The sequence below is a fragment of the Malaclemys terrapin genome, chromosome 8 (genome assembly GCF_027887155.1).
Source record: "Malaclemys terrapin pileata isolate rMalTer1 chromosome 8, rMalTer1.hap1, whole genome shotgun sequence".
Lineage (NCBI taxonomy): Eukaryota > Metazoa > Chordata > Testudines > Emydidae > Malaclemys > Malaclemys terrapin.
In genome coordinates this window covers 58279769-58307737 of record NC_071512.1, presented here as the reverse complement: position 1 = coordinate 58307737, position 27969 = coordinate 58279769, and the positions used below count along the sequence as shown (strand labels likewise).

Sequence of the window (27969 nt, the reverse complement as noted above, 5' to 3'; positions counted from 1 at the left end):
TCTTTCCCCCTCCCGCCATGCTAACGTACCTCAATCAATTTGACTCGCTCCTTCCAAAGGCACTAACTAAAAAGTTCAGATCTACACGACAGAGCTGAGGGGCGACGTTCCAGCCCCCAAAGAGTACAAGGGACAAGCAGACACGGGGTTACAACGGGATCCACCTCTCTTAACTGAGCCACAGCGAGAGCCGCCAGCTAGTGCCACAGAGGGGAGACATTTCCCACCATTCCCTCCCGCAATTCGGCCTCCCTCAGCTAGGTCAGACACCCGCCCTTCAGACACATTTTCCTCTCCCCCAGCCAGGTCAGATTCCTATCTCCAAGGGCCGGGCACCCTCGGCGGGGCCGGCCGGCCGGCCAGCCAGCCGCCTCCTCCTCCTCTACGCACGGCCACAGCAACCTCACCTGCTTACTGGGCAGTGGCACCAGCTTCTCTCACAGCTCCCTCCACGCCCAGCACAGATGTGTCCCACATGTCCACATCACCAGGCTGCGCCTCTCCTCCCGGCTCAACGAGTGAACTCTCCCTCAGAGCGTAGGTTGATGACGTAGACGAATCACTGGGCCCAACAGGAGACAAACCTAATGGCGGGAGGATGGGCCCCGGGTGTTACTGCCCATCGGGGTCCGCCATGTTCTGTGTGGCGGACGTAGCAGCACCTCTTCCTTGCCGATCCAGTCTCTGCGAGAAGACGAACGCTGCACTGCTAACCAACAAAGACTCCTCTTTGTGAGTTCACGCGGTCTAATTAGACAGGCTGGGACGCAGTGCCTCACTCAACATGGCGGACAGAACGCTACCTCCGGAAGCTTTCGCACAGGAGTTCGGCTTCCGGTGGAGGTTGAACACTACGTTTCCCATGGCGCCCTCTGGAGGGCGGCTAATGCGCATGCTCTGTGCGAGCTGGGAGGCGAGGTCGCCGCGCTGTGTCCCTTCCCCGCGGGGCCGGAAGGCGGCAGAGAGAGGTTGGAGAGGCTCCCTCTCAAGATGGCGGCGGTGCTGCAGCAGCTCCTGGAGCGGGCCGAGCTGGCCAAGCTGCCCAAGCCGGTGCAGGGGAAGCTGGAGCGCTTCCTGGCCGATCAGCAGAGCGAGATCGACGGGCTCCGAGCCAGGCACGAGCGCTTTAAGGTGGACAGCGGTGAGTGGCGGGGCGGGGAGCAGGGCATGAGGTGCGGGGAAGGGACAGTGGAGGGGCTGGGGACGGCATGGGAGAGAGGGGTGATATTTGTACGGTGCTGTCCCTGCTGGGCTGCTCCTGCTGCAGGGTCCGGACCTGAGTCTGCTGCCAGGCGGGTGGGCCGGGGCCCTCATAGGTGTCACGGGCCGGGGCGAGGACAGGCGGTCCTCCCGCGGCGCTGGGCGCATGATGCTGCCCCGCACCGAGGTTCACCACCACTGAGTACCGGAGGGACCGAGTCTCGACTTGTGCCTGTTTGGCAGGAGGTGGGCTACAGTGGGCACTGGCTAATCGTCATCACTGAGCCCGAGCCAAGAAGCAAAGGGACAGTGCCAGAGGCAATGCTGTGTGGAGGTCTCATGTTGCTGACATGGGCGTATAAAATATCCCCCACGGCTTTTACATCTGTATAACTGCAGTGGCTGAATATTATGCATTTGTTCTGTGAGGTGGATTCCTTGAATTTTTACACTCTTGTTTTCCACTTAAGTTCTGGGTCGCAGTGTTTGTATACCACAATAGGAGTCTGTTCTTAGTGTCAAGTATCAGAGGGGTAGCTGTGTTAGTCTGGATCTGTAAAAAGCAACAGAGAGTCCTGTGGCACCTTTAAGACTAACAGATGTATAGGAGCATAAGCATCCAACGAAGTGGGCATTCACCCACGAAAGCTTATGCTCCAATACATCTGTTAGTCTTAAAGGTGCCCCAAGACTCTCTGTTCTTAGTGTGAAGTTACAAATTATTACTTTACATTAAAACTCTTAAAAATAATGTAACGTCAGGGGGGATGCACGTCCTACTGAGTGAGATTCTTTACCTGCTCCCCGAGTTAGCCAGATGCTTGAGGAAGAGCATCAGAGGTTTGTTTGATCTACACTGCAAAAAAGCACCGGCTGCAGTGGGTCTGCAGGCCTATGGCACTAAAAATAGCCATGCAGATATTCCCATTTGGGGTCTGAGCCCTAGGGAGGGAGTGGGTTTCAGAGCCTGAGCTCTAGTGGGAACGTACACATGGCTATTTTTAATGCCGTAGTACAAGCCTGAGTCTGTAGACCCAGGCTCTGAGACTCACTGCTGTGTTTTGTTTTTGTAGTTGTTTTTTGCAGTCTAGACATACTTTGAGTGGGCCCAATCTAGCAACACTTCCAATAAACTCCATGTTTGAGGCTTGAACCTTTCCAGATAATCTGCCATTGCTTGAAGTAAGGCTTTTAAAGGATGGGTTGGAGATGATCCTTGCAACACTTTCGTTTCCTGAGGGCTGTTATACTAATCCAGGGTTTTAGGCTAGCCAGTGGTCCCATCTGGCATTACATCTTAGAGACCATGACATTATTGATATAAACTTATTGCCCTGGGCCCACTCAGGAAGGCAACATATCTTAGTGGCTAGAACACAGGACTGGGACCCCGGAGACCTGGATTTAATATCTGGCTCTGTGACTGGGTAACTTTAGGCAAGATACTTCCCTTCCCTGTGACTCAGTTTCCTTGTTTGTAAAACGACATTAATGATACCGATCTTTGTAGAGCAATTAGAAATCTGACAATGAAAAGTGCTGTCTAAGAGCTAAGTATTATTAGGGTATTGAAGTGGGGGGCAAGAGCATTATTTAATAATTGAGCATAGGTGAAACAGTGTTGTACAATCAGGAGTTCATTTCTCAGCTCTGCCATAGATTTCCTCTGTAAACTTGCCCTTAACCTCTCTATACCTCAGTTTTGCAATCTTATAATAGGGATAATATTCCTGCCCTATAGTGGTATTTTTGAACTTAAATCATTATTGGTTGAAAATGTTTTGTGATGCTTTATTGGAAGACTATAGAAGTATTATTTATTATCATTTTCATAAACAATCTTACTCAAGTAAAACTTTTAATCGTCCAAGTGTTTATAGTTTAATTTATCAGTTTAAGTAGGTTAGTGGTTGTCTGTAAACTTCAATATTCTCATATACATGCTGGTGGTATATCATTATATGAAACTGATGTAGTTTATACAGATGAGAAAGGTTTATAGTACATGTTAAGAAAACAGCACTTATCTAAAAGTCCGCTAATCTTTCTTGCTGTTATTTCAAGAAAATAGTAGCATCACCAGAAATATTATCTCAGATATTTACAAAGCATTCTTGAACACTATAGAAAATCTGAAGTGTGACTTTTATTTCAGTTAGAAAGCAATAACCTTTACATATCAGTGTTACTTCTGGTTGTGATATTTTCAAAGTCCATAGTGATGTACCCATACAAAAAGGTTCTTTACCAGAAATCATTGTTGTTAACAGTTTTCCAAGTTAAGGTTGTAAGGGCAAATTTACACCCAGTTTTATACTGATTTAATTATATTGGTTTAGAAATAAGCTGTGGTGGTATAAGCACTTATATACTAGTATAACTGACCACCATAGGGAATTGCACTAATTTAGCTATATGTTGCTAAACTAATATAGTGAAATCAATCCAAAAACTGGAGTAGACTAGACTTTAGTGCAGTAGTCACCAACCTGTCGATCGTGATCAACTGGTCGATCCTGGAGCCTCTGCAAGTCGATCACGATCTCCAGGCCACTAAAAGTCTGGTGGCGCAGTGGGGCTCAGGCAGGCTGCCTGCCTGCCCTGGCCCCATGCCGTTCTCGGAAGCGGCTGGCTGCTGGCACGTCTCTGCAGCCCCTGAGTGGAAGGTGGCTCCGCACGCTACCCCAGCACCATCTCCACAACTCCCATTGGGTGGGAAGCAGGAGCAGCACTTGTGGGTGTGGGCAGTGCACAGAGACCCGCTCTCCCCCCACCCACCCACCAGGGGCCGCAGAGACATGCCAGCCGCCAGCCTCTTCCAGGTGCAGTGTGCTGAGCCCCACTGCACCGCCTGCAGGGAGCCGCCTGTGGTAAGTGCCTCCCGGCCGGAGCCTACATCACACCAAACTCCCTCCCAAAGCCTGCACCCCTCTCCCTCTCCTGCGCCCCAACATGTTGCCCCAACCTAGAGCACCCCCCTGCACCCCAACTCCCTCCCAGAGCTTGCAGCCCTTACCCCTTCCTGCACCCCAATCCCCTGCACCAGCCCAGAGCCCCCTCCTGCACCAAACTCTCTCCCAGAGCTTGCACCCCTCACTCCTGCACCCCAGCTCCCTGCCCCAGGCTCAGCCAATGCACACCCCACAGTTCAGAATGCTACACTGATTTGTGACAATTCCTGAAAGATTTTTGATCTATAAACCACAAATGACACCAATAAAAATTAAAACTCATTAAATGTCCAGTGGATTCTATCAGATCAGGTGCAGTGTGACCATATGACCCCTGCACCCAAACTCGCTTCCAGAGCTTGCACCCCTCACTCTTGCATCCCAACACCTTGCCCCAGACTCGGCCCGGAGCCCTTTCCCACACTCCCAACCCCTTGGCCCCAGCCCAGAGCCTGCACATTTACCCTCTGCCCCAGCCCGGTGAAAGTGAGTGAGGGTGGGGTAGAGCAAGTAACTGAGGGAGGGAGGAATAGAGTGAGTAGGGCAGGGCCTTGGGGAACGGTCAGGGCCTCGGGGAGGGGTCGGGGTAGATCCTGTGTTGATCTTAAATTCAAAAAGTGATCTTGTGCGTAAGAAGGTTGGAGACCACTGCTTTAGGGCAATGCACGTGGAGAAATGTAAAACAGAACTGAACATAGTAACAAAATTATTTAAACAGTGCTTAAAAGTAGGTAGCAATATAGCACTTGGCTTAAAAAAATGTTTTTTCTTCAGGGTCTACTGAAAGAGCATTGTTTCTAGTTGCATTTTCTGGTAGATATGGTTCTCTAATAAAAGCTGATTATGAAGTAGTGTTAATATAATGTGGTGTTCTGCAGAACAACAGTATTTTGAAGTGGAAAAGCGTCTGGCTCAAAGTCAAGAGAGACTTGTAAACGAGACACAGGAATGTCAGACTCTCCGTCAGGAGCTAAACAAACTTGGTAAGTATAACCACACGTTGATTAGCAGATTGGAAAGTTGTTTTTCTGTTTATAATAAATACATCTTTTGAACTTATTTTGAAATGCTTAATCTAAATAAGAGAGAAAAATCTGTCAACCAAACTTCTTTCACAGAAGTTAATTGATATTTTTGGTTCAAGTCCCTGCTTTCTACAGGCTTTCAGTCTGTTTTACTGGAGTAAACATCTTATTTACATTCTACTCAAGGAACTAGGGGTTAGATTCTACAAACTGATTTGTGCAATGCACACATATGCCCATAAGGGTCAGGTTGCAGGATCAGGCCTGAGACGCTGATATGTCAGTGGCTTCCAGAAAGCAGATGAGTAGGAAAAAACTACTTTTGTTTTTTAATCACAAGAGTACCAATTTGGTCAATGGCTTGTATATTGGATTTTTAATTTTGGGGACATTTTTCTCTTCTCAATTTTATATTATTCTAAAGCAGGAACATGAATTTTACCAACTGGATATAACTAATGCACATGTTCTGGTAATATTAAAATGTTTCCTTTATTTTCCCTCCTTGTCCCTCTCCTCCCACAGATGAGCAGTTGAAGTCATTGAATGAGAAAAACAAAGAACTTGAAGCGGCTCATGATCGCAATACAGCCATACAGGTATAGAATCACTGAGTATGCAGTATGCAAATATAGCAATAGATAGTTGAAAGGCTTTAGAATTTAGGGTGCATATTTTGTTTGGACTCTTGACAATCAAAAGCTAGATATGCAAATAATGCCTTGTCTATTCAGGAAAGTTGTGCTCTTCAAGTTCCGGTTCAAGCTCCACTGTGGGCACTCCTATTTCTGATTAAGAGTTACTTATTTTAACAGGTTTCAGAGTAACAGCTGTGTTAGTCTGTATCCGCAAAAAGAAGAACAGGCAGGTGCCACAAGTACTCCTGTTCTTCTTTTTACTTATTTTAACATAGCTTAAAAGTGTTCCCAAACAAATTAAATTAAACCCTAGAAGCCTTACTTTAATTGAAATAAGCTTCTGCACAGGGGTTTATATCAGTTTAACAAAATTGGTTTCAAATTGATATTCTTGGTTCAATCAGTGCAACTGTCTTGTGTAGACAAGCCCATGCTACTGATGGCTTTCTTCGCAATTTCTTTTTTCCCCTTTGGCCCTTTGATTAGTTTGTGGTTAATAGCGTGTTGTCTAATTTGTTCACCAAATAAAACCAATTCAGAGAACTAATGCTGTGACTAGAGTACCTTTTGTTGATACCACAGTTCTGGTTCTAGGCTTTATCCTTAGGCACATTCGGAACAAGTTTTATTTGTGAGTTTGGAAACCCATTTGGACTTTGAGCTGTTTCTTCTGCTTTTCTAACAAAGAAGAGCTGACTATGCTTACTGGAGTCCAGAGGAAATCTGTCTATCTTGCACTTGTGAGGAAATCTCTATAGCAGTTGAGTAGTAAAGGTAGGAGTAAGAAAACATCACTGTTCAATAAACAGTTCTCCTAGACCGGGGTTATTCTATCTACTACCTAAGATCCACAAACCTGGAAATCCTGGACGCCCCATCATCTCGGGCATTGTCACTCTCACTGAAGGACTGTCTGGATATGTGGACTCCCTACTCAGACCCTACGCCACCAGCACTCCCAGCTATCTCCGTGACATCTCTGATTTCCTGAGAAAACTACAATGCATTGGTGACCTCCCAGAAAACACCATCCTAGCCACCATGGATGTGGAGGCTCTCTACACAAACATCCCACATACAGATGGAATACAAGCTGTCAGGAACAGTATCCCTGATGATGATACAGCACAACTTATTGCTGAGCTCTGTGACTTTATCCTCACGCACAATTATTTCAAATTTGGTGACAATATATACCTCCAGACCAGTGGCACCTCTATGGGCACCCGCATGGCCCCACAATATGCCAACATTTTTATGGCTGACCTGGAACAACGCTTCCTCAGCTCTCGTCCACTCATGCCCCTTCTCTACCTACGCTATATTGATGACATCTTCATCATCTGGACCCATGGGAAGGAGACCATAGAAGAATTCCACCATGATTTCAACAGCTTCCACCCCACCATCAACCTCAGCCTGGACCAATCTACACGGGAGGTCCACTTCCTAGACACCACCGTACAAATAAGCGATGGCCACATTAACACCACCCTATACCGAAAACCCACCGACCGCTATACCTACCTTCATGCCTCCAGCTTCCACCCCGGTCACACCACACGATCCATCGTCTACAGCCAAGCACTGAGGTACAATTGCATCTGCTCCAACCCCTCAGACAGAGACCAATACCTACAAGATCTTCACCAAGCATTCTCAAAACTACGATATCCACACAAGGAAATAAAGAAACAAATCAACAGGGCCAGACGTGTACCCAGAAGCCTCCTGCTACAAGACAGGCCAGAAGAGAAAACAACAGAACTCCACTGGCCATCACCTACAGTCCTCAGCTTAAACCTCTCCAACGCATCATCAGTGACCTACAACCCATCCTGGACAATGTTCCCTCACTTTCACAGACCTTGGGAGGCAGGCCAGTCCTCGCCCACAGACAACCTGCCAACCTTAAGCATATTCTCACCAGCAACCACGCACCGCACCATAACAACTCTAACTCAGGAACCAACCCATGCAACAAACCTCGATGCCAACTCTACCCACATATCTACACCAGCAACACCATCACAGGACCTAACCAGATCAGCTACAACATCACCGGCTCATTCACCTGCACGTCCACCAATGTTATATATGCCATCATATGCCAGCAATGCCCCTCTGCTATGTACATTGGCCAAACTGGACAGTCACTACGCAAGAGGATAAATGGACACAAGTCAGATATCAGGAATGGCAATATACAAAAACCTATAGGAGAACACTTCAACCTCCCTGGCTACACAATAGCAGATGTAAAGGTAGCCATCTTACAGCAAAAAAACTTCAGGACCAGACTCCAAAGAGAAACTGCTGAGCTCCAGTTCATTTGCAAATTTGACACCATCAGATCAGGATTAAACAAAGACTGTGAATGGCTATCCAACTACAGAAGCAGTTTCTCCTCCCTTGGTGTTCACACCTCAACTGCTAGCAGAGCACCTCACCCTCCCTGATTGAACTAACCTCGTTATCTCCACACTGATTTATACCTGCCTCTGGAGATTTCCATTACTTGCATCTGAAGAAGTGAGGTTCTTACTCACGAAAGTTTATGCTCCCAATACTTCTGTTAGTCTTAAAGGTGCCACAGGACCCTCTGTTGCTTTTTACAGTTCTCCTAGAGTGGCTGATACCTCTATTCTTTTTTTTTTTTTTTCTTTTCTTGGACATAGGGTACCCTTTTAGAGTACTCTCAATTTACATTTAAAGGTAAAGAAGTTGATATGCTGTACCATCTCAGAATGAGATTACATTTCATAAACTAATCAGGGGCATGGGATGAAACCTCCAAGAAAACTTCAGGGTGTTGCATGAAGTTATGTTGATTTTTCCCTCTGTGTCAGAACTGAACAGATGCCCAGCATGGTAGTGGAAATCAAAGGCAGACACAAGATTCCAGTTTGTTTCAATAATTGACTTGCTTGAGCAGTTAAACACCTTCCTGTATACTAAATAGTAGGATTGCTTTCACACATACATTACAAATGGTTAGGATGATAACCTCTGCTTACTACAGCATTTTCCCTGTATGATAGTAAGTTTAAAAAATGACCACGACTTTTAACATAAAACTGATACTTTTTTTTTTAATTGAAGAGTCAGCTTACTAGAGCAAAAGAAGAATTGGAAGGTGAAAAGAGAGATTTGGTTCGAACGAGTGAGAGACGCTCTCAAGAAATTGAACACTTAAATGGTATGATTAGTCAATACGCTAAAACCATAACTGATTTACACCTGCTTTGGGAGTCAGACTTAAACCTAAACTCAATAATGGTTCATTATCCAAATTTGTATGGGTAACTCCCATTAATAGATCAGAAAGGAATAGGAGTCAGATTGGTAGAGGAAAGTGGTGGGGGAAATGTAAGTGCAAGTGAGGGGAAAAGCCCAACAGCATTCTCGGTGATATTTAATTGTACGGAGACACATATTGACAATTAAGTCTTCTCATAAACAGGTAGCCTTCATTTCTAAGGTACTAAATCTGATTTATTTACAGTAATAACTGATACTGTTTTGAATGTTTGGCATCTTACATTGTCTCTGGTTTTCGTAGAGGATGTTAAACGTCTAAATGAGAAACTTACGGAAGCAAACACAGCAAAAGTGGAGCTACAATTAAAGCTGGATGAGCTTCAAACATCGGATGTCTCTGTCAAGGTAAGTAGTGTTTTACATGGATTACCCTTGTCAGTAGTGAGAGTTCCAGTGACTTACCTACTTAATTGATGTCTTTGCAATGTATCAATAAGAAGATAACTACATGTGGTATAAAAACGAGTCTTCTTTCAAAGGACGCAGGCAAACGTCTTTGTCATAGCAGGAAAATGTCATTTGTAACCTTCCAATAAGGTTAAACTGTTCAATTGTTTTCTGTAATTCATGCAAACTGGTCTTACTCTAGGGCTGCCAGTATCCATGAAATCAACTTTCTAGACTTCATTCCTGGTTGTAGTGATAACGCTCTAGTGCAGGGGTCTCAAACACATGGCCTGTGGAGTTATTAGCTGCAGCCTGCCAAGCTTCTTCTCCCCCCCCACCCCACCCCGAGCTATTTCCTGACGCTGCCAAGCTCCCTTCACCCCCAGCACACCGCATCCCCGCTCCTCTGCCTGCCTCCAGGCGCTTCCCGCCACCAAACAGCTGTTTGGCAGCACTTAGCGCTTTCCGGGCGGGGGGGGGGAGGGAAGGAGTGGGGAGCCACGAGCTCATGGGAGGAAGCGGAGAAGGGGCAGGGATTTGGGGAAGGGGATGGAATAGGGGCAGGGAGGGGGTGGAGTTGGGGTGGGGATTTTGGGGAAGGGGTTGGAACGGGGGCGGGGAATGGGTGGGAAGAGGCGGGGCGGGGGAGCCTCATGGAAGGGGTGGAGTGGGGGTGGGTCCGGGGGCAGTGGGGGTGGGGGTGTCAGTGATGCGTCCCTCAGGCCAATGTACTAGTCCTCATGTGGCCCTCCTGATCATTTAAGTTTGAGATCCCTGCTCTAGTAGCTGATCCAACCTCAAGGAAACAATAGTCCTACAGAATTCTAAATTAACTTCCAAAGGCGGTGCTAGGAAGTTTGACCTTGGTCAAATGACCTTAGTCATTTATCTTGCTAATATATATTCTTTGCTCATCCCATCGATAACTTTGAGCTTAATGTTAGAAGGTCCCTTATCTTTTATTTGTATCAGACTAGAGTCCTCATAACATACATTCAGTTTTTTTATTTCATATGAAACTGGAACAATCAGTTAAATAAAGAGCCATGTCAAAATATTATCTGTCGGCATTTCACATTGCTTCTCTTTAGTAGTTCAAGGTCATGTTAACTTACGCTTGTGCAGTGCTACATTGGCATCTGTATCAGTTCGTTTCCAGGAGATTTGTAGGGCAGCCATATGGAGTTTCCTAGATATTTCTGGAAAACATTATTCCTTGACTATCCCTAACTAACACAATGTAGCTTTTTGTTCCATTCTAGTAGTTGGAACTCTTACAGAGGTTTGAATATGCTACTACTTGGGAGTAAATGGGTTTGGTCTTTTAGCTCAGACAGTTGTGTTTCTAGGTCAAGAGATCCCTGGTTCAGTCCCCAGGAACCTGTTACACATGGATTCAGCCAAATGGCTTGAATCTGTATTTGGCTTACTGAAGTTATGAAACCTGACTCGCTCTTCCTCAGTATCATTTTGTCTCTGAGTGTTTGTTTGAGGCAACGTTGCCTTCATATAGTCAAACAAGTAAGCAAACTATTGTTGTTTTGACTATTGTATTGGCACACTGACCCTTTTGATACTTTGAGGCTTATACGTGGTGTTTAGCCTAGTCTCTCCTTAGACATATTCATCCAGCTTTTAAGTCTCCAGAAGTGGGGATCTGTTATAGCACTCTATTTTAATTTTCTTTTTCCACGTCTGTAATTCCTGTTTTTTAAAGGCTGGGTCATATCTTTTTATGTTTGTGTCAAGCATAGCACAATGGGGCCCCAAGGCTAATTATGGCCTTTGGCCCCTATTTAAACTTAAATGGAAAATAATATCCTTCCATGATGTTGGACACTTTTTTTTTTTTTTTGCCTTTAATGTGCTTTCTGTCTTGTACCTGAAAAGGAGTTAGACACTAATACCTCAGCCGGGGCAGGTTTATGCTACCTATTGAAGAGACAGGTTAACAGTCTTAGAATTCCAATGCTAGAGTCATTATTCTCTTTCATAAAACGATAGCAAGGATCCAGGAGTAGGCATATGTCACGGCTGAATTGTTTCCTGGAGCTTGAAGACAGGAAAAAGACCATTCTAACTTGGTGAGGCTCCTGGATGCATGGCTATGCATGGGTACATCATTAACCCCAAACCTGAGCTAGCCACTAACACACTCACATGCAATTTGTGAAGAAGTTTTGCATAGAAAGTAGTCTTGTTACAAGTGCCAATTTATTTAGTTTTACCATGCTGTCTTTCACAATTTTATTTTTAGTATCGTGAGAAAAGGTTGGAGCAAGAAAAGGAATTATTACAGAATCAGAACACGTGGCTGCACACTGAGTTGAAAGCCAAAACAGATGAACTCCTGCTTATTGCCAGGGAAAAGGGAAATGAAATCCTTGAGCTTAAATGTAGTCTGGAGAACAAGAAAGAAGAGGTAAAGTAGTAAATAATACAAATATTTTTTCTAAGTAATTTTAAAAAAGAAAACAAAATTTAGTCAAGATATGATAACAATTATCTGGAGTCTAATACCCCTTGACTACTTGAGTGAGGAATTTTTATAGCACTGACACTCTTCACTATGGATTCAATTCCATGTAAAGGGGCAAATTTTCATGTACATTCTTGAAGTTTTGGGTGATGTTATGTTTTAAGGTAGGGAATTGTGCTTTTTTTCCATTATGTGCTTTGGTCACTTATAGTTTTCAGGGAATGAATATATTGGTATGGACATCTAAAGTAAGGTAGAGCAATTGAAGATTATTTTTGTAAGATTAGTGATGATAAATTAGAAGTAGCTGAAAGCACAAGGTGTAATACAACGGTGCTAGTGAAAATATACAGAAATACAATTTCTTGCTAAAAAGAATGTTTGTTTTTTTTAAAATATGTACAAAAAAATTGTACTGGTAATGCAGCCTCATTTTAGCATGTATTTTTTTGAGTGGGAGAAAAACATGGGGCTTTATTTTCAAAATAGCTCATCACTAATCAGCTCCTATTTAGACCTCTACTTAAGTGGTCAGCTCCTGTTAGGCAAGTAAGTGAGGCAGCCAGATTTTCTGTGTTCTCAGTTGTCATAAGCGCCTGGATGCAAAGCACCTTTGAAAATCTGGCTGCTTTTAGATACCTGCACAGAGGCAAAATTCTTTAGAAAAAACGGCCTTTATATTATCGCTTGTGAAATTAGAAACTTTGAAATGTATATTTTGGTCAATAATAATCAGATAATGCATTTCTGTTGAAATACCATTTGAAAAATATATGTAGTTGTAAATGAAAAATAATCATCTTATGTTTAATACCTGTTATTCACACAGGTTTCCAGAATGGAGGAGCAGGTAAACAGCTTAAAATTGTCAAATGAAAATTTACAGAAACATGTGGAAGATCTTTTGACTAAATTGAAGGAGGTAAGAAAACCTTTTCTAAACTGTAATCTAGTGTGGCAGCATTTAAGAGAGCTTCAGCATTTTAACTAGAAAAATTATCTCCTGTATCTAATAGAATTAAGTACAATACTACCCTAATCTGCCCCATTGTACCGAGGTATTGTTGGGATTGCCAATCTATAGAGGGGAGGGAGTTTATATTGCAGGCTGCAGTGCCAAGGAAAAGCAGAAAGGACTCTGATAGGGGGAGAGTATTAGTTTTAACTTACTACTCTCTTTCTTATAAAGCAACTTTGAGCAAAGGTGGGTGGGAGGAGGGTAGGAGTTTAAGAAAGCTTTTACTTAGGGCCAACAGCTTCCAACTTTTACAAAAGTTCCAGACAGTTTTTTTGGGGGGAGGGAACAACAAATATTCTCCTGTAATATTTGCCACTCAAATGTTACAGCTTTTTGGAAGTGTATGAAAGCCTAAAAATGAAATGGACTGGCATATTTTCATATCCGTTCTGAGAGAAGTGCAAAGAGTAAAACTGGAAAAGAAACATTGAACAAACTAGATCTCTCGATTCTGTTGTAGTAAGCCAATGTTACATATGATTGAAACATTGATAAAGAAATGTAAAATTGTTCTTTTAATCGTTTTTGCCCCAACCTGACTTTTGCTTTTTCATTTGTATATATCATTTATGTGATGAATCATGTTTTCTCAAATGTAAATTAAAATGGCTGGTTTTGGAAAAAAGTCAAACTTCTGAGAGGGGGGAAAAAAAATCTCATTCAATAACTTGCCCTTTTAAACATTGTGCGGTCTGTAGTACTGTATATCCGAGAAAACATTTTTGTTTTTGAACTTCTATGTATTCTGACAGCCACAGTATAATTCTTAAACTTATAAAAACCTCACTTTGAACATAAAAACTCCCGTGCTGTGTCAGACAAATGGTTCATCTATCACAGTATCCTGTCTTCTGACAGTGGCCAGTGCCAATTCTTCAGAGGAAATGGACAGAACCAGGCAATTATTGAGTGATCCATCCCTTGTTGTCCAGTCCTTGTTTCCCTCAGTCAGAGGTTTAGAGAAACCCAGAATTTGGGGTTGCACTGCTGACCATCTTGGCCAAGAGCCATTTGTGGACCTTTCCTCCATCAACTTATCTAATTTTTTTGTAATCCAGTTATACTTCTAGCCTTCACAACAACCCCTGGCAACAAGTTCTACAGGCTGACTGCATTGTGTGAAGACCTACTTCCTTATGTTTGTTTTAAACTTGCTGCTTATTAATTTCATTGGGTAACTCTTGGTTCCTGTTTTATGTCCTTATTTACTTTATCCCCACCATTCATGATTTTATAGACTTCTATCATATCCCTTCGTCGTTGCTTCTCGAAGATGAACAGTCTATCTTTTTAATCTCTTCTCATGTGGAAGTTGTTCCATCCCCTTAATCGTTTTTGTTGCCCTTCTCTGTACCTTTTCCTATTCTGATATACCTTTCTTGAAATGGGACGACCAGAACTGCACACACAGTATTCAAGTTGTAGGCATACCGTGGATTTATACAGTGGCCTTATATTTTCTGCTTTTATTTTAGCCCTTTCCTAATGGTTCCTGATATTCCTTTAGCTTTTTTGACTGCTGCTGCACATTGAGAAGATGTTGTCAGAGAACTAGCCATGATGACTCTAAGATCTTTCTTGAGTGGCAATAACTAATTTGGAATCCATCATTTTGTATGTATAATTGGGATTATGTTTTCCAATGTGCATTACTTTGCACTTACCAACACTGAATTTTGTTTGCCATTTTGTTCTCCCATCACCCAGTTTTGTGAGATCCCTTTGTAACTCTTAGTTAAATCTAAAGCTGATGGCAATCTTGAGTAATTTAATATTGTCTGCAAACTTTGCCACCTCACTGGCTTTCAATTGAAACAGAACCAGTGCTATGAATTCATGTTTTTTATTCATCAGGCAAAAGAACAGCAAGCTGGTATGGAAGAAAGATTCCATAATGAACTAAATGCCCACATAAAGTTATCTAACTTGTACAAGGTAAGTTTGGGAATGTTGGATACATTCATATTAGAATTATATGGAAGTAGGTCCAGGGTTTGGGGTGTGGTACAAGTCAGACTATTTCCCCAGAGCTATATTTCTGCTTGTATAAAGTGTTAATGTGAGATGGGGGGATGGTTCTCTTCCTTAATCCTCCAAAGTCCTGTTTAGTTTCTTCTGGCCAAGAAGATAGTGACTTTTATCACATACATTTTCATTAAAAGGAACAGATATCTCAAAAACTTCATAGACAGCATAGGACACTAAGCATAGATTTACTCTGACATGTTGAAAAATGGATATGGGAGAATAAGCTTGGGTTGGGCAGTTGATATGGCCAAATGCTTGAAATGACCCTAAGTTTGTAGGTGTGGTAATGATGGTGTTATTTCACAATGCATTTAAAATCTTACATTGCTCAACTCAGACCTGCTATTTTACTTCATTCTACAGATTAAGCAAAACTGCATTTAAAATGATAGAGGAAGTATCTTACCTCCTGTATGGAATTTCCTTGTATTTTAAATGTGTTAATCATGATAAAGTGCAGTGCTCACTAATAATGGTCTTAATCAATGCCTGTGCAACTTATTTTGTAGTCTTGCAATATTCTTCTGTGTGGCTCCTAAAACTCCACTGAAATTAATAGTGCCAAGAATTAATGGTATAGTCGGGAAGTGAGCAAGCTGGTGCTGTATTAGCCTGCAATAAATCAGTAATAGGCTGAAAAGCTATCACAGTCAGGGTTTAAAGTTTTACCTACGTAAAATTGAATGTGATAAAAATTAATGTCTTACAAAAACATTCAACTAGAATTTCAGTATGATAAATGTAAGCTGAAATACCTGCAAATAATAGTAGAGTTACCAATAACCCTTTTGTAATCTACTGGATTACTATTCTACACATGTAATTAGTCAAAGAGCTGACTGAGGAGGTATCTGACCCATTAGTGACTATCTTCAAAAAGTCATGGAAGTTGGTAGAGATTCCAGAAGACTGGAAAGGGGCAAATATAGTGTCAATCTATAAAAAGGGAAATAATGTCAACCCCAAGGAATTACAGACTAGTCAGTTTAAACTTCAGTACCTGGAATGATAATGGAGCAAATAATTAAGCAATTACCGTATATACTCATTCATAAGCTGAATATTTTTGGTAAAAAAATGATGCCTCAAACTGCGGGGGTTGGCTTATAAACAGGTCTACACCAAAATTTGATGATTTTAAACTCTATGGAATAATTGAAGTGAATATCTAATACATTATCGTTTTGTTTACCTGGAGCGTCTGCAGGCAGGGAGCCCCTCAGCTCCCTGTGGCCGCGGTTCGCCGTTCCCAGCCAATGGGAGCTGCGGGAAGAGGCGTGCTACTTCCTGCAGCTCCCGTTCGCTGTTCCCAGCCAATGGGAGCTGCAGGAATAGCGCACCTCTTCCTGCAGCTCCCATTGGCTGGGAACGGCGACCCACGGCCCCAGGGAACTGAGGGGCTCCATGCCTGCAGACACTCCAAGTAAACAAAACGTCCCGCCAGTGGCTTACCCTGACAGCCTGGGAGACAAAGTTTGCCGACCCATTTATTGATGTCAATACTGCAGCCTTTTAAAGTTGCAAAGGCTTTGTTTAGTGGACTAGATTGGCTTGAAAGGAATACTAAAAGAGTCTGTTATCCCCACTGACATGCCAGTCTACAGGGCTGCTTTGAAATAAACAAAGAACAATAATAACACTGCTCTACAGCCAAAATGCCTCTGAAATAAATGTAGTCAAACTTTACTAATTCTGGGTCACTGAGAACGAAAATGATGCTTAAAATTGTTGATTGGCTCTAGTTTTCAAGATATGCTATTGGGTCTGTATATACGACCCTTGACTTGGGTATGGCGGAGGATAAGTGAGTTATAAAGGGAAGGGATCTCAATTTAAACCAGAATTGACTAAAATACATGTTTGACTGGATCTATGAATAAATCTATGACTGGGTTTGGACAGTACTTGCTTTTTAGGCAAAACAATGAATGATGCAATCTGAAGCTGGTATTGCGTCATACATTATAGGAATTGCATCATGTTATTCCTAGACGTCATGGATGATGCAATCATAACGAAGCTTACATCACTCTGCTGAACAAATTGCCCTATATCAGCTCTAGAAATCATACAGTGTCGTGCTCTCTTATTTGTCAGTGTTTGATTTTGCAAAGGGACACATTTCTGTTTAGCCAAAGTGAGCAGAGATCCTCGTACTTGTGTGAACAGTGCAGATAACTTCTGCTATGTTTGTGATGAATTGCCTTTTGCATCACAAAAGCGCAGTATAACCACTGTGGTTAAGAAAGCCTATCACTTTTATTTTGGCTGCAAAATTGGAGCTCAGGACAAGAGGTGGGCCCCACACATATGCTGCAACACTTGTGCAACAAATCTTCGCCAGTGGTTGAACAGGAAAAGGAAATCTATGCCTTTTGCAGTGCCAATGATTTGGAGAGAGCCAACAGATCATACCAGCAATTGTTACTTCTGCATGGTGCCTCCAGTTGGGAAAGGTGTGTCAAAGAAGAAAAAGTGGACTGTGCATTATCCAAACATTCCATCAGCTATCCGCCCAGTACCCCACGGAGGAGGACTGCCGGTTCCTGATGCACCAGAATCATTCTCACTTGAGTCAGAGGAAGAGGATGAAACTTCTGGTCCTGGACCATCAATGTCACAGGACCCACATTTTCTCCCATCCTCCTCTTCTGAACCAAACCTCATAACACAAGGTGAACTGAATGACCTTGTCAGGGATTTGGAACTACCCAAGAGTAAGGCAGAGCTGTTGGGCTCCAGACTACAGCAGTGGGCTCTCCTGGCAGGTGACGTTAGGGTTTCCATGTTCCATGACCGTCAAAAGGATCTTGTCCCATTCTTCTTCATGGAAGGTGATCTTGTAGCCTGCAACAACATCGATGGTGTGATGGCAGCCCTCAACATCGTTCACGATCCAGATGAGTGGAGACTGTTCATTGATTCATCGAAGACGAGTCTTAAAGCTGTTTTACTGCATAATGACAATGTTTTGCCATCAATTCCAGTTGGTCATGCAGTCCATATGAAGGAAACCTGTGACAACATGAAACAACTTTTGAGGTGCATAAACTATGACCAACATCAGTGGAGTTTTGTGGCGATTTGAAGGTTGTTGCTCTCTTGCTTGGTCTGCAGACTGGATACACAAAGTACTGCTGTTTTCTCTGCGAATGGGATAGTCGTGCAAGAGATTCCCACTACATCAAGAAAGATTGGCCACTCCGACAGTCATTGAAGCCTGGGAGGAAAAGTGTTCAGCATCCACATTTTATCTCTGAAGCAGACGACTTCTCAAAAATTGTAGACCAGTGTAATTTGACAGTGATAAAGCAGGTGACATTCCTATATAAAGTCCTACAAAATCTGTAACTACAATAATAATCTATTTTCATACTAGTATTTAAAATGAACGGTGAAATCAAAAGAAAACGGTATTCTTATCACGCAGCGTTCAAACTTAGTTGTTGAATATGCAGAAGCAAACAATAATTGTGCAGCTGCTCGTGAATTCTGTATCAATGAGAAGCAAGTAAGAGAATGGCGAAAAAATAAAACAGTAAAAGACATGCCAAGAAAAAATGTCCAATGAGGTGTGCTTCATTTCCTGAGCTAGAGAAAGATCTCAATAATTGGGTTGTTGACTGTCAACAAAATAGGTACATTATCACTAGAACTGGAATTCGTCTGCGTGATCTGCAAATGTCGAAAGACGACAAATACAAGTCAGTAAAACCATCAATGTTTGTCGCATCAGCGGGTTGGTTGTACTCGCTTCATGAACCATCATGGTTTCTGTCTTCGTCAGCGAACAAAGATAGATCAAAAGCTGCCAACAGATCTGGAAATAAAAATCGAATCTTTCCAAAGGTTTATTATAAAATATCGAAAGGAATATACATTTGAACTGTCATAAATAGGAACTATGGACAAAACACCAATGACATTCGATCTCACAAGTAACAGAACGGTAACTGGTGTTGGTGAAAAAACAGTTTTAATTAAAACCACTGGCCATGAAAAAAATCCATTTTACGGTGGTTTTATCGTGTTTGGCAAATGGATCAAAGCTTCTTCCTGTTATTTTTAAAAGAAAAATCTTGCCTAAAAACATGCAATTTCCTGCTGGTGTCATCGTACGTGCACACAAAAAGGGATGGATGGATGAAAATGGGACTGTTGAATGGCTGGAAAAAGTGTGGAATAAGACACCAGGAGCAGTTTTCAAGAAACCTGCTATGACGGATGAGGTGAAAAATGTGGCCAAAAATATGAAAACTACTTTGTCTGTAATACCTGGAGGCTTAACTTCAGTTCTACAACCGCTTGATGTCTGCCTGAACAAACCCTTTAAAGACAGGCTACGCAAAATGTGGTCTGAATGGATGTACTCAGGCATGGTGAAGTTGACAAAAGGCAGGAATCTTATGAAGCCCGAAATCAATCTGGTCGCCCAGTAGATCAAGGACGCGTGGATGTCCATTCCCTCGGAAATGATAGAAAAATCATTTAGGAAATGCTGTATCAGCAATACACTCAACGGGTCAGAAGATGATGCCATATTTGATGATGACACAACAGAGGCTGATGATAAGGAATCTGAGTCTGAAGACGACACTGCGGACATCTACGATGACAATGCAGGTGCAACTGTGACTGAAGCAGAGTTTAATGAACTGTTTGGTGAATCAGAGACTGATTCAGACTTTGAAGGATTTTAAGACTTTTTAAAGTCTCTCATTGTTCTACATTACTTGTTTTAAATATCCATTTACTGATTTTAAATATTGACTGTAATTTTAAAGGTGAATACATATTTGTTCAGTTATTATAACAGGTTTTTCATTAGATTACATTAAAATAATTCTAGCAAAACTTTTGAGTGTTTCTTGTGATGCCAGCTTTTAAAATATAGCAGGGGTTGGCAAACTTTGGCTCCCAGCCCGTAAGGGTAAGCCGCTGGCGGGTCGGGACATTTTGTTTACCTGGAGCATTCACAGGCACGGAGCCCCTCAGCTCCCAGTGTGCGCGGTTTGCCGTTCCCAGCCAATGGGAGCTGCTGGAAGTGGGAACGGCAAACCACAGACACTGGGAGCCGAGGGGCTCTGTGCCTGTGAACGCCCCAGGTAAACAAAACGTCCAGGCCCGCTAGCGGCTTACTCTAATGGTCCAGGAGCCAAAGTTTGCCAACCCCTGAAATACAGGGTTGGCTTATGAAAGGGTCATACAGTTTTTGCAGTTTTTACCTAACCATTTTGGGGGTCGGCTTATAAACGAACGGGCTAATGAACGAGTATATACGGTAATTTCCAAACACTTAAAGGATAATAAGGTGATAAGTAAAGTCAGCATGGATTTGTCAAGAACAAACTGTGTCAAACCAATCTAATGGCTTTTTTTGACAGGGTAACAAGCCTTGTGGATGGGGGGGAAGCGGTCGTCAACAGTGTTAACACAGTTGCAAAAAAGCAAACATCATTCTGGGATGTATTAGCAGGATTTTGTACGCAAGACATGAGAAGTAATTCTTCCACTCTACTCCACACTGATTAGGCCTCAACTAGAGTATTGTGTCCAGTTCTGGGTGCCACATTTCAGGAAATATGTGGTTTGTTTAGCGTGGAGAAGAGACGACTGAGAGGGGACATAACAGTTTTCAAGTACATAAAAGGCTGTTACAATGAGGAGGGAGAAAAATTATTCTCCTTAACCTCTGAGAATAGGACAAGAAGCAATGGGCTTAAACTGCCCTTGCTGCAATTTAGGTTGGACATTAGGAAAAGCTTCCTAACTGTCAGGGTGGTTAAGCACTAGAATAAATTGCCCAGGGAGGTTGTGGAATCTCAGTCATTGGAGATTTTAAAGAGCAAGTTAGACAAATACCTGTCAGGAATGATCTAAATAATAAGTTCTGCCATGAGTGTAGGGGAACTGGACTAGATGACCTCTCAAGGTCCCTTCCAGGCCTATGATTCTCTGAATTATACGTATGTGTATGTATGCTTATATTTAATAATATATAAATAGAAGTTTGCTGTTATTTTTAAGTATAAAAAATAAATATTTGCTTAACAAGGTTCATTATGCATGAGGTTTTTATTAAAACAAATTTTGTTTATAAGAAAAATCTACAAAAAATGTAATTGGCCTCTAATTTTTGTGCCACAGTTTTTGAGTGTCCATCTTATATAGGGCCAATTTGCAGAGTTGCTGAGCATCCGCAGTGTCTATAGACTTCAGCACGAATTGTGGTTTCTCATCATTTCTGAAAATCAGATCCTAGCAGTCTAAATCTGGGCACCCAAAATTAGAGGCAAGTTCTAGAGAGGTGTGGGCCTTAACTTCTTTCTGCTTCAGTTGCTCTCCCTTTAAAATGGAGGATAATGTTTTTTCACGGGAGTGTTACAGAGCAGTAATTCTATTGTTTGTACAGCCAATCACACTGAGATTCTCAAAAGAAGGAGCTATTCAAGTGAAAAGTATAGTATAAATGCTAACTTGCCAAAAGCATTTATATTTAAGAACGAAAACCTCACACTTTAGAAAAAGTTTATAAATTTGATTATTTTTATAGACAGCCGGGCGCCTAAAAATACTGCCGAAATACAGCCATGCAAACATGTTAAATAACTTTGGTTATGTCAATAACTGACCATTTTCCTCTAAAATGGGGAGTTAGCACCTGAATTTCATGACCCTTAATAACACTATTGCTGGGACTTACACTAAGGGACAACTGTTTCCAATTAGAGTAATACGTTGGTGTGTGTTACATATTTATACCAACGTCTTGTTGATTCCTGGCCTCTGAGGAGCTACCTTATTTGTAACTGTTCAGTAATAAAAGATTAAATAATACACTTCTATTTAGAGTGCTGCAGATGATTCAGAAGCAAAGAGTAATGAGCTGACACGAGCAGTAGAGGAGCTGCACAAACTTTTGCAAGAAGCAGGTGAAGGTGAGAAGCTACTTATAAAAATTGCATAGTCTTTAATGGTTTTGTTTTCTGTTCCTTTTTAGTTAAACAGTTTGAGTAAAAACACCCCCAAAACAATGGCAGTTGTGAAGGGAATTTTTTCACTATTCATCTGTGGGAAATGTTATTTAAATGTTGTGTTGAATTGTCTTGTTATAGTTATAAAAAACTTTAAAAAATCTTTGTACATTCCCATGATGTCTGAATGTACTTGTAGAATTTTCTTAACGTTATTGTGATTTTGAGAAGATATAATTTCTGCAGAATGTCTTTAAAGAAATTTGACCTATGTCTTTATGTCTGTCTGTCTCATTATTTTAGATTGGCTTTTCCTAATCTTGCTGTTTAATTTTTAGCCCTCTTCTGCATTCAGCAGAATACCAGTTAATGCTTTCTTTTTAAGATGAATGATTTAATGTCCTTCATAGAAGACATTTAAGAAATCTCTTTAAAGATACTTTTGTATACTTCACTCTTTTTAAAAGAGAAAAAAAATATATGTATTTTTAGCTAACAAAGCAACAGAGGATCATTTGGCTGAGATGGAGGAGTCTAAAACTGCAATGGAAAAAGAACTCAGAGAGAAGATTAGCAAGTTAGAGAAAGAACTGGAGAATGCTAATGATTTACTTTCTGCTACAAAACGTAAAGGTAGGATAACACTTGAACTTTTAAGTGCCAGATTTTATATATTAAGTAATTTTCAAAAAGGGGTTTTGCATTGCAATTTCTAAAGCAAATAAGGGCACTAAATCTTCATCTATACAATATTATGTATAGATGGGACAATATTATGTAGTAGCAATCAATCTAAATATATCTGCTAGAGTCCAAATACCAGAGAAAACCAATTACTGTTGTGTTTTGTTTTAATTTTATAAAATGTGGAAGGTAGCACTTTTTTTTTTTTTCTTTTTCTTCTTTCACTCTGCTAGAGTGTCACTTGTAGTTTGGCACAGTTGAGCTCTGCCAGCCATTATATTTCGGGGCATCCCTGCTATTTAAATTGTTTGTTTATATTTTGTGATTGAAGGCTCAAGAATCTGACATTGAGATTGTTTGAACACTTATAATTAGACTGGACAAAGCACTATATATTATAAAGAACAATTTTACACTAGAATTAGGTGTATTTTATTTCTAATTTCTAAGATTTTAGAACCAAATGAAATTTTTTCCTAGTTGTTATTTTTGAGGAGGTTGATAAGACCTTATTTGTAGTGATTGTTGTCTATGTACAGTATGTGTTTCTTTGAGCATATGTGCATAGTATTTGTGTACTAGATAGTATTCCACAGATGCTTACATTTTATTTCTTTCTATTTTATGTATGATTTGACATATGTTTTGGGGTTTTAACCTATCCAGGAGCTATACTGTCTGAGGAAGAGCTGACAGCTATGTCTCCTACTGCTGCAGCAGTAGCCAAAGTGGTGAAACCTGGAATGAAGTTAACCGAGGTAGGTGGAATTAGTTTATTATAAATTGATGACTCAAAATCCATTTATCTATTTGGGTCTTTGACTAAAATCTTTCTTATAACATTAACAACATGGATACAAAGTATTTACTCGAGTGTCCATGGCCCTAATCCAGCAAAGCACTTGATCGCTGCTACACTTTAGAGGTTCGCTCAGAACAGTATGGGTTGTGTCACTGCCTTCCCTGTAACCCTGGGTGCCTCTGTGCTCTGCGGCTTTAGCTCAGAGTGCTGACACCATCAGCCTGCTTACAGCATAGTGACCTTACCCTGACTTCCATCAGCCTTGGTTACTCCTTGCAGGATGACACCAAGGCTCTTCCAGTCCTGAGTCTCCATGGAACAGTCTCCTTTGTACTACTCAGCTCCGCTCACTGTAGCACTCACAAACCATATCAGATTCACTGCTCCTTTAGATAAGTGTTTTTTGCGGTGGTTGGTTACATTTTTCAAAAAATGTTTTCTTGACACAGCTTTACAATGCGTATGTGGAAACACAGGATCAGCTACTTCTGGAGAAGCGGGAAAATAAGAGAATTAATAAGTATTTGGATGAAATAGTACAAGAAGTGGAAGCCAAAGCACCAATTTTAAAACGGCAACGTGAAGAGTATGAACGATCACAAAAAGCTGTAGCCAGTTTGTCTGCTAAGCTTGAACAAGCTATGAAGGTCAGTATGGATATTAAAAAAGACAGGAAATGACTTGTACAGAGCATGCAGAAGATTTATTGTGCTAATCCCCTAAATTTGTAAACATAGTGAATGGATTCTAGTAAATGATGTGTTGTGCAAAAGAAACTGTTTTGTGCTTTCCAGTTCTTGAGCGGTTATGGACAAGATTGTTCATGATCTCTGTTACAGTTCTAGAACAGTGTGTTTTACCTGTAGTCTTGTGACCTTCTGTGAGAAGAAAACAAGTTTATAATTAAGGCTTTACATAGTTGATCTTAATTTGAAAGGGGGCACCAAAAATAGAGGATTGAGTAACTAAACAAAATGGGATTTAGATTTCCAATTCCAATTAATTATCATGGAAATTGGGTTTCCAAATCCTTTAGGCAGCTTTGAAGAATACAGTCCTATAATTTTACTGTGTGGCGTTATCCAAAGTAATTAAAGTATAATTTGCAAAAGTAATTATCTGGTTTCTTTGAGTTTTGATTGTGGAAAAAGACACTCAGACTCCAGCCTCAAAGGAGTAAACAAATACTTGGTTGTTTTGAGGCACAATAGCTGTATTTTTACTACAGTTATTCAGAAAAAAATGTCACCATATTTGGCATGATCACTGAAGCAGAAAGTGTTGATCAATTCTGAGTTTGTAGATGTTTTATATAAAAATTTGTTTTTTATAGGAAATTCAGCGATTGCAAGAGGACACTGATAAAGCCAATAAGCATGCTTCTGTACTGGAAAGAGAGAACCAAAGACTGGAAATACAAGTGAAAGACCTTTCACAGCAGGTTAGAACAAATATTACTCATTTATTTTTCCTAATACAGTAGTGGAATGCTCTCACTCTTGTTAACTCAGTGATCAGTTGCTGTATTGTACATTCTGAGATTGGCTTTGTGTGAAGTACACCTCTGATGTTGCTGATGTCCTTAAAAGCATTTCCCTGGGGCAATGTCCTATTTCCGTTTCTGCTTATAAAATTAGATTAAGTTCAATTTATCAAAAGCTTAAGTCATCTTTGGGAGAACATGATGCATGTCTGACATAGAAAATTGCGATATGAATTGGATTTTGTTTTTGTGGAGTGGAAAGTCCACTGATCTGAGCACAGGATCGTGAGCCAGGAATACCTGAGTTCAAGTTCTGACTCTAACATGGATTCTGTGACCTTGGACAAAGGACTGAACCTCTGTCTCACTGTAAAAGGATAACTCCTATTAACCTCAGAGGGTTTCAGTGAAATTTAATTCATATTTGTAAAGAAAACTGTGCCAGTCAATTTTAATTCTAGACAGAATACTTAATAGAAAGTTAGAAAATACAGAACTCAAGTGTTTTGCTTCTGAAGAGTTTGTCTGTAAAAATAAATTTTGAAAACCAAATGTAAGTTATAGTTTTATAACCTGAATGTTCTTTTTCAGGTGAGAGTGCTTTTAATGGAACTTGAGGAAGCCAGAGGCAATCATGTAATTCGTGATGAAGAAGTGAGCTCTGCTGACATAAGTAGCTCTTCTGAAGTAATATCCCAGCATCTAGTGTCCTACAGAAATATTGAGGAACTTCAGCAGCAGAATCAGCGTCTCTTGGTGGCTCTTCGGGAGCTTGGGGAGGCTAGAGAAAAAGAGGAACAAGAAACAACTTCATCTAGGTAAACTTTCCTCCTTCAGCAAAGTTTTCATACTTGCCAGTAACAGAACATGAAAGTAAAGGGTTTAATCTGCAGCAAGATTTAGGTCAGTTATTAGGAAAATCTTTCTAACTTGATGATCATTAAACTCTGGAATAAGTTCCAAGGGAGGTTGTGAAATTCCCATCATTGGCAGGTTTTTAAAATCAGGTTGGACAAACACCTGTTAGGGATTGTCCCTGGAGCTGAACTTCTTGAGGTCCCTTCCAGCCCTACATTTCTATGGTTGTATGTTAAGCAGAAGAATTTTCATGTTGAGGTTCATATTAATTTACTTGCAAAAGCGATAATTATTTTCAAAAGCATTAGTCAGCCAAAATTTAGGCTGCAGATTAAAATTGTTGTGAGGCTTCATACTGCATCTCTTCTTTTTTCCACTATTTTTCAGTTCAACCCACACAAACCTTGCCACCTTCTATATATTCTTCCAAAACTTTGGCACTTTTATAACTTCTTGAAATGGTGCTTCACATTTTCCAAACAGATAAATATGTTGATGGATGAAAACATATACCAAGCCCACGGTCTTAATTTGTGCCTTACATTTATGTAATAGGAGTTGCATTGAATGCTAGGTTTTTTACTTTGCCTAAGGATTTCCTTATTAATCTATTTAGACAAAGTGAGTTTAAGATTTTTGGGTTGATAGTGTCCCCTTAATAAGTACTTTACTTTTAATAGTTACTCTTCATAGTTGATGACTAATAGTTGATTTGTATTGTCACCAAATGATCGGTGAATAAAGACTGCACACAGTTATGGCTCAAGTGAGTGGCTGCAACTTCATTCGTTGGGCTAAATTTGAAATAGCAAAACCCATTACTGGAATTAAAGCTGGTCCAATGTGCTTATGTCCTCAAACTATGACCATAACAGACAAGTTTCCTAGCAGACTCCACCTTGTGCAATACATTTGCAACTAAATTCCCCCCCCCCAACCTATCCCAATTTTTGTTTGAAGAAATGTGCATGAATAAGGGGCTGCCTCTAAATTGTTCTTGGTGGAAAAGGCCCTTGCCCATCTTGCCATTCATAGAATCATAGGACAGGAAGGGACCTCGAGAGGTCATCTAGTCCAGTCCCCTGCATTCATCTCATGACTAAGTATTATCTAAACCAGCGTTTCTCAGATGCGGCCACTGGGGGCTTTTCTTGCAGTCACAGCCTTCTGGGTGGTTATTGATTGGGGGGCAAAGCAGTGGCCCCTCTCTGAAGACACGAAAGCTGGAAAAGCAGGCAGCCAGTGAGTTCCCCACCTTCCCAGGGGCGGTGGGATCGGGCTTTAGCTCTGGGGTGAGAGGTGGCAGGCTCCAGCCCTGGGGCCTTGGGCTCTGTTCTCCGAGCTCACCACCCCTACTATCACCTCTGACCCTTGCTGTCTCTCCTAGTGCCCCATTGCCCCTGGCTCCCGTCGCCTCCATACCCACCTCCCCATCCAGGGCTCAATTTGTCCCCGGATTGCCTGGGCTGAGTAAGTCTGCTGAGAAAAGTGATATTTGTGTGTTTAATATCACTTTTCACAGCAGACTTAGGAGCTAGCAAGTCTAAATAAAAAAGCAACCAAAAAAGCAAAAGAAACAATAAGAAGAAATACAAGAACATGCAAAGCACCTTATTTGTGTTTCTATTCTGTTTAGGTCCAGTAAAGAATAGAGACAACTGTACATTATTTTTATTATTGAGTCTGCAAAAAAAAATCCTATATACGTGTCCAAATGATTGTAATTTATTTATGTGCATATTCATTTGTTTTTCCTAAAGTTAATTAAGTGTTTTAGGAAAAATTGCACTATGAGGCCACCAAAAAATTTGTCGTGAGAACCCCTGATCTAGACCATCCCTGACAGGTATTGGTCTAACCTGCTCTTAAAATCTCCTATGATGGCGATTCCACAACCTCCCTGGGCAGTTTATTCCAGTGCTTAATCACACTGACAGTTAGGAAGCTTTTCCTGATGTCTAGCCTAAACCTCTCTTGCTGCAATTTAAGCCCACTGCTTCTTGTCCTATCCTCAGCGGTTAAGAAGAACAATTTTTCTCCCTCCTCCTTGTAACAGCCTTTTATGAACTTGAAAACTATTATCATGTACCCTCTGTCTTCTTTTTTCCAGATTAAACAAAC

The 27969-nt window shown here is 41.3% G+C and overlaps 2 protein-coding genes across 6 annotated transcripts in view; one reads left to right on the top strand and one right to left on the bottom strand.

The window, feature by feature from the left end:
- ODR4 (odr-4 GPCR localization factor homolog) overlaps nucleotides 1-746 on the bottom strand; it is a 38762-nt gene extending 38016 nt beyond the window's left edge. For 2 of the 4 annotated variants that reach the window (XR_008445934.1, XM_054037770.1), the window contains exon 1: nucleotides 408-741. The gene's annotated coding sequence lies outside the window, so the exon portion shown is untranslated. Of the gene's footprint in view, nucleotides 1-29; nucleotides 330-407 lie in introns of those variants that run through there. The other 2 variants (XM_054037768.1, XM_054037769.1) reach the window with 2 other exon arrangements.
- Nucleotides 747-973: 227 nt separating this feature from the next.
- The window catches only part of TPR (translocated promoter region, nuclear basket protein), an 87874-nt gene continuing 60878 nt past the window's right edge, over nucleotides 974-27969 (top strand). For both annotated transcript variants that reach the window (XM_054036847.1, XM_054036846.1), the window contains exons 1-14: nucleotides 974-1141; nucleotides 5030-5134; nucleotides 5702-5775; nucleotides 8917-9013; nucleotides 9377-9480; nucleotides 11780-11944; nucleotides 12831-12923; nucleotides 14874-14954; nucleotides 21898-21985; nucleotides 22514-22654; nucleotides 23372-23463; nucleotides 23957-24154; nucleotides 24841-24948; nucleotides 25582-25808. In XM_054036847.1, the coding sequence (XP_053892822.1) occupies nucleotides 991-1141; nucleotides 5030-5134; nucleotides 5702-5775; nucleotides 8917-9013; nucleotides 9377-9480; nucleotides 11780-11944; nucleotides 12831-12923; nucleotides 14874-14954; nucleotides 21898-21985; nucleotides 22514-22654; nucleotides 23372-23463; nucleotides 23957-24154; nucleotides 24841-24948; nucleotides 25582-25808 (1724 nt within the window). In that variant the 5' untranslated portion in view covers nucleotides 974-990. The remainder of the gene's footprint in view (nucleotides 1142-5029; nucleotides 5135-5701; nucleotides 5776-8916; nucleotides 9014-9376; nucleotides 9481-11779; nucleotides 11945-12830; nucleotides 12924-14873; nucleotides 14955-21897; nucleotides 21986-22513; nucleotides 22655-23371; nucleotides 23464-23956; nucleotides 24155-24840; nucleotides 24949-25581; nucleotides 25809-27969) is intronic.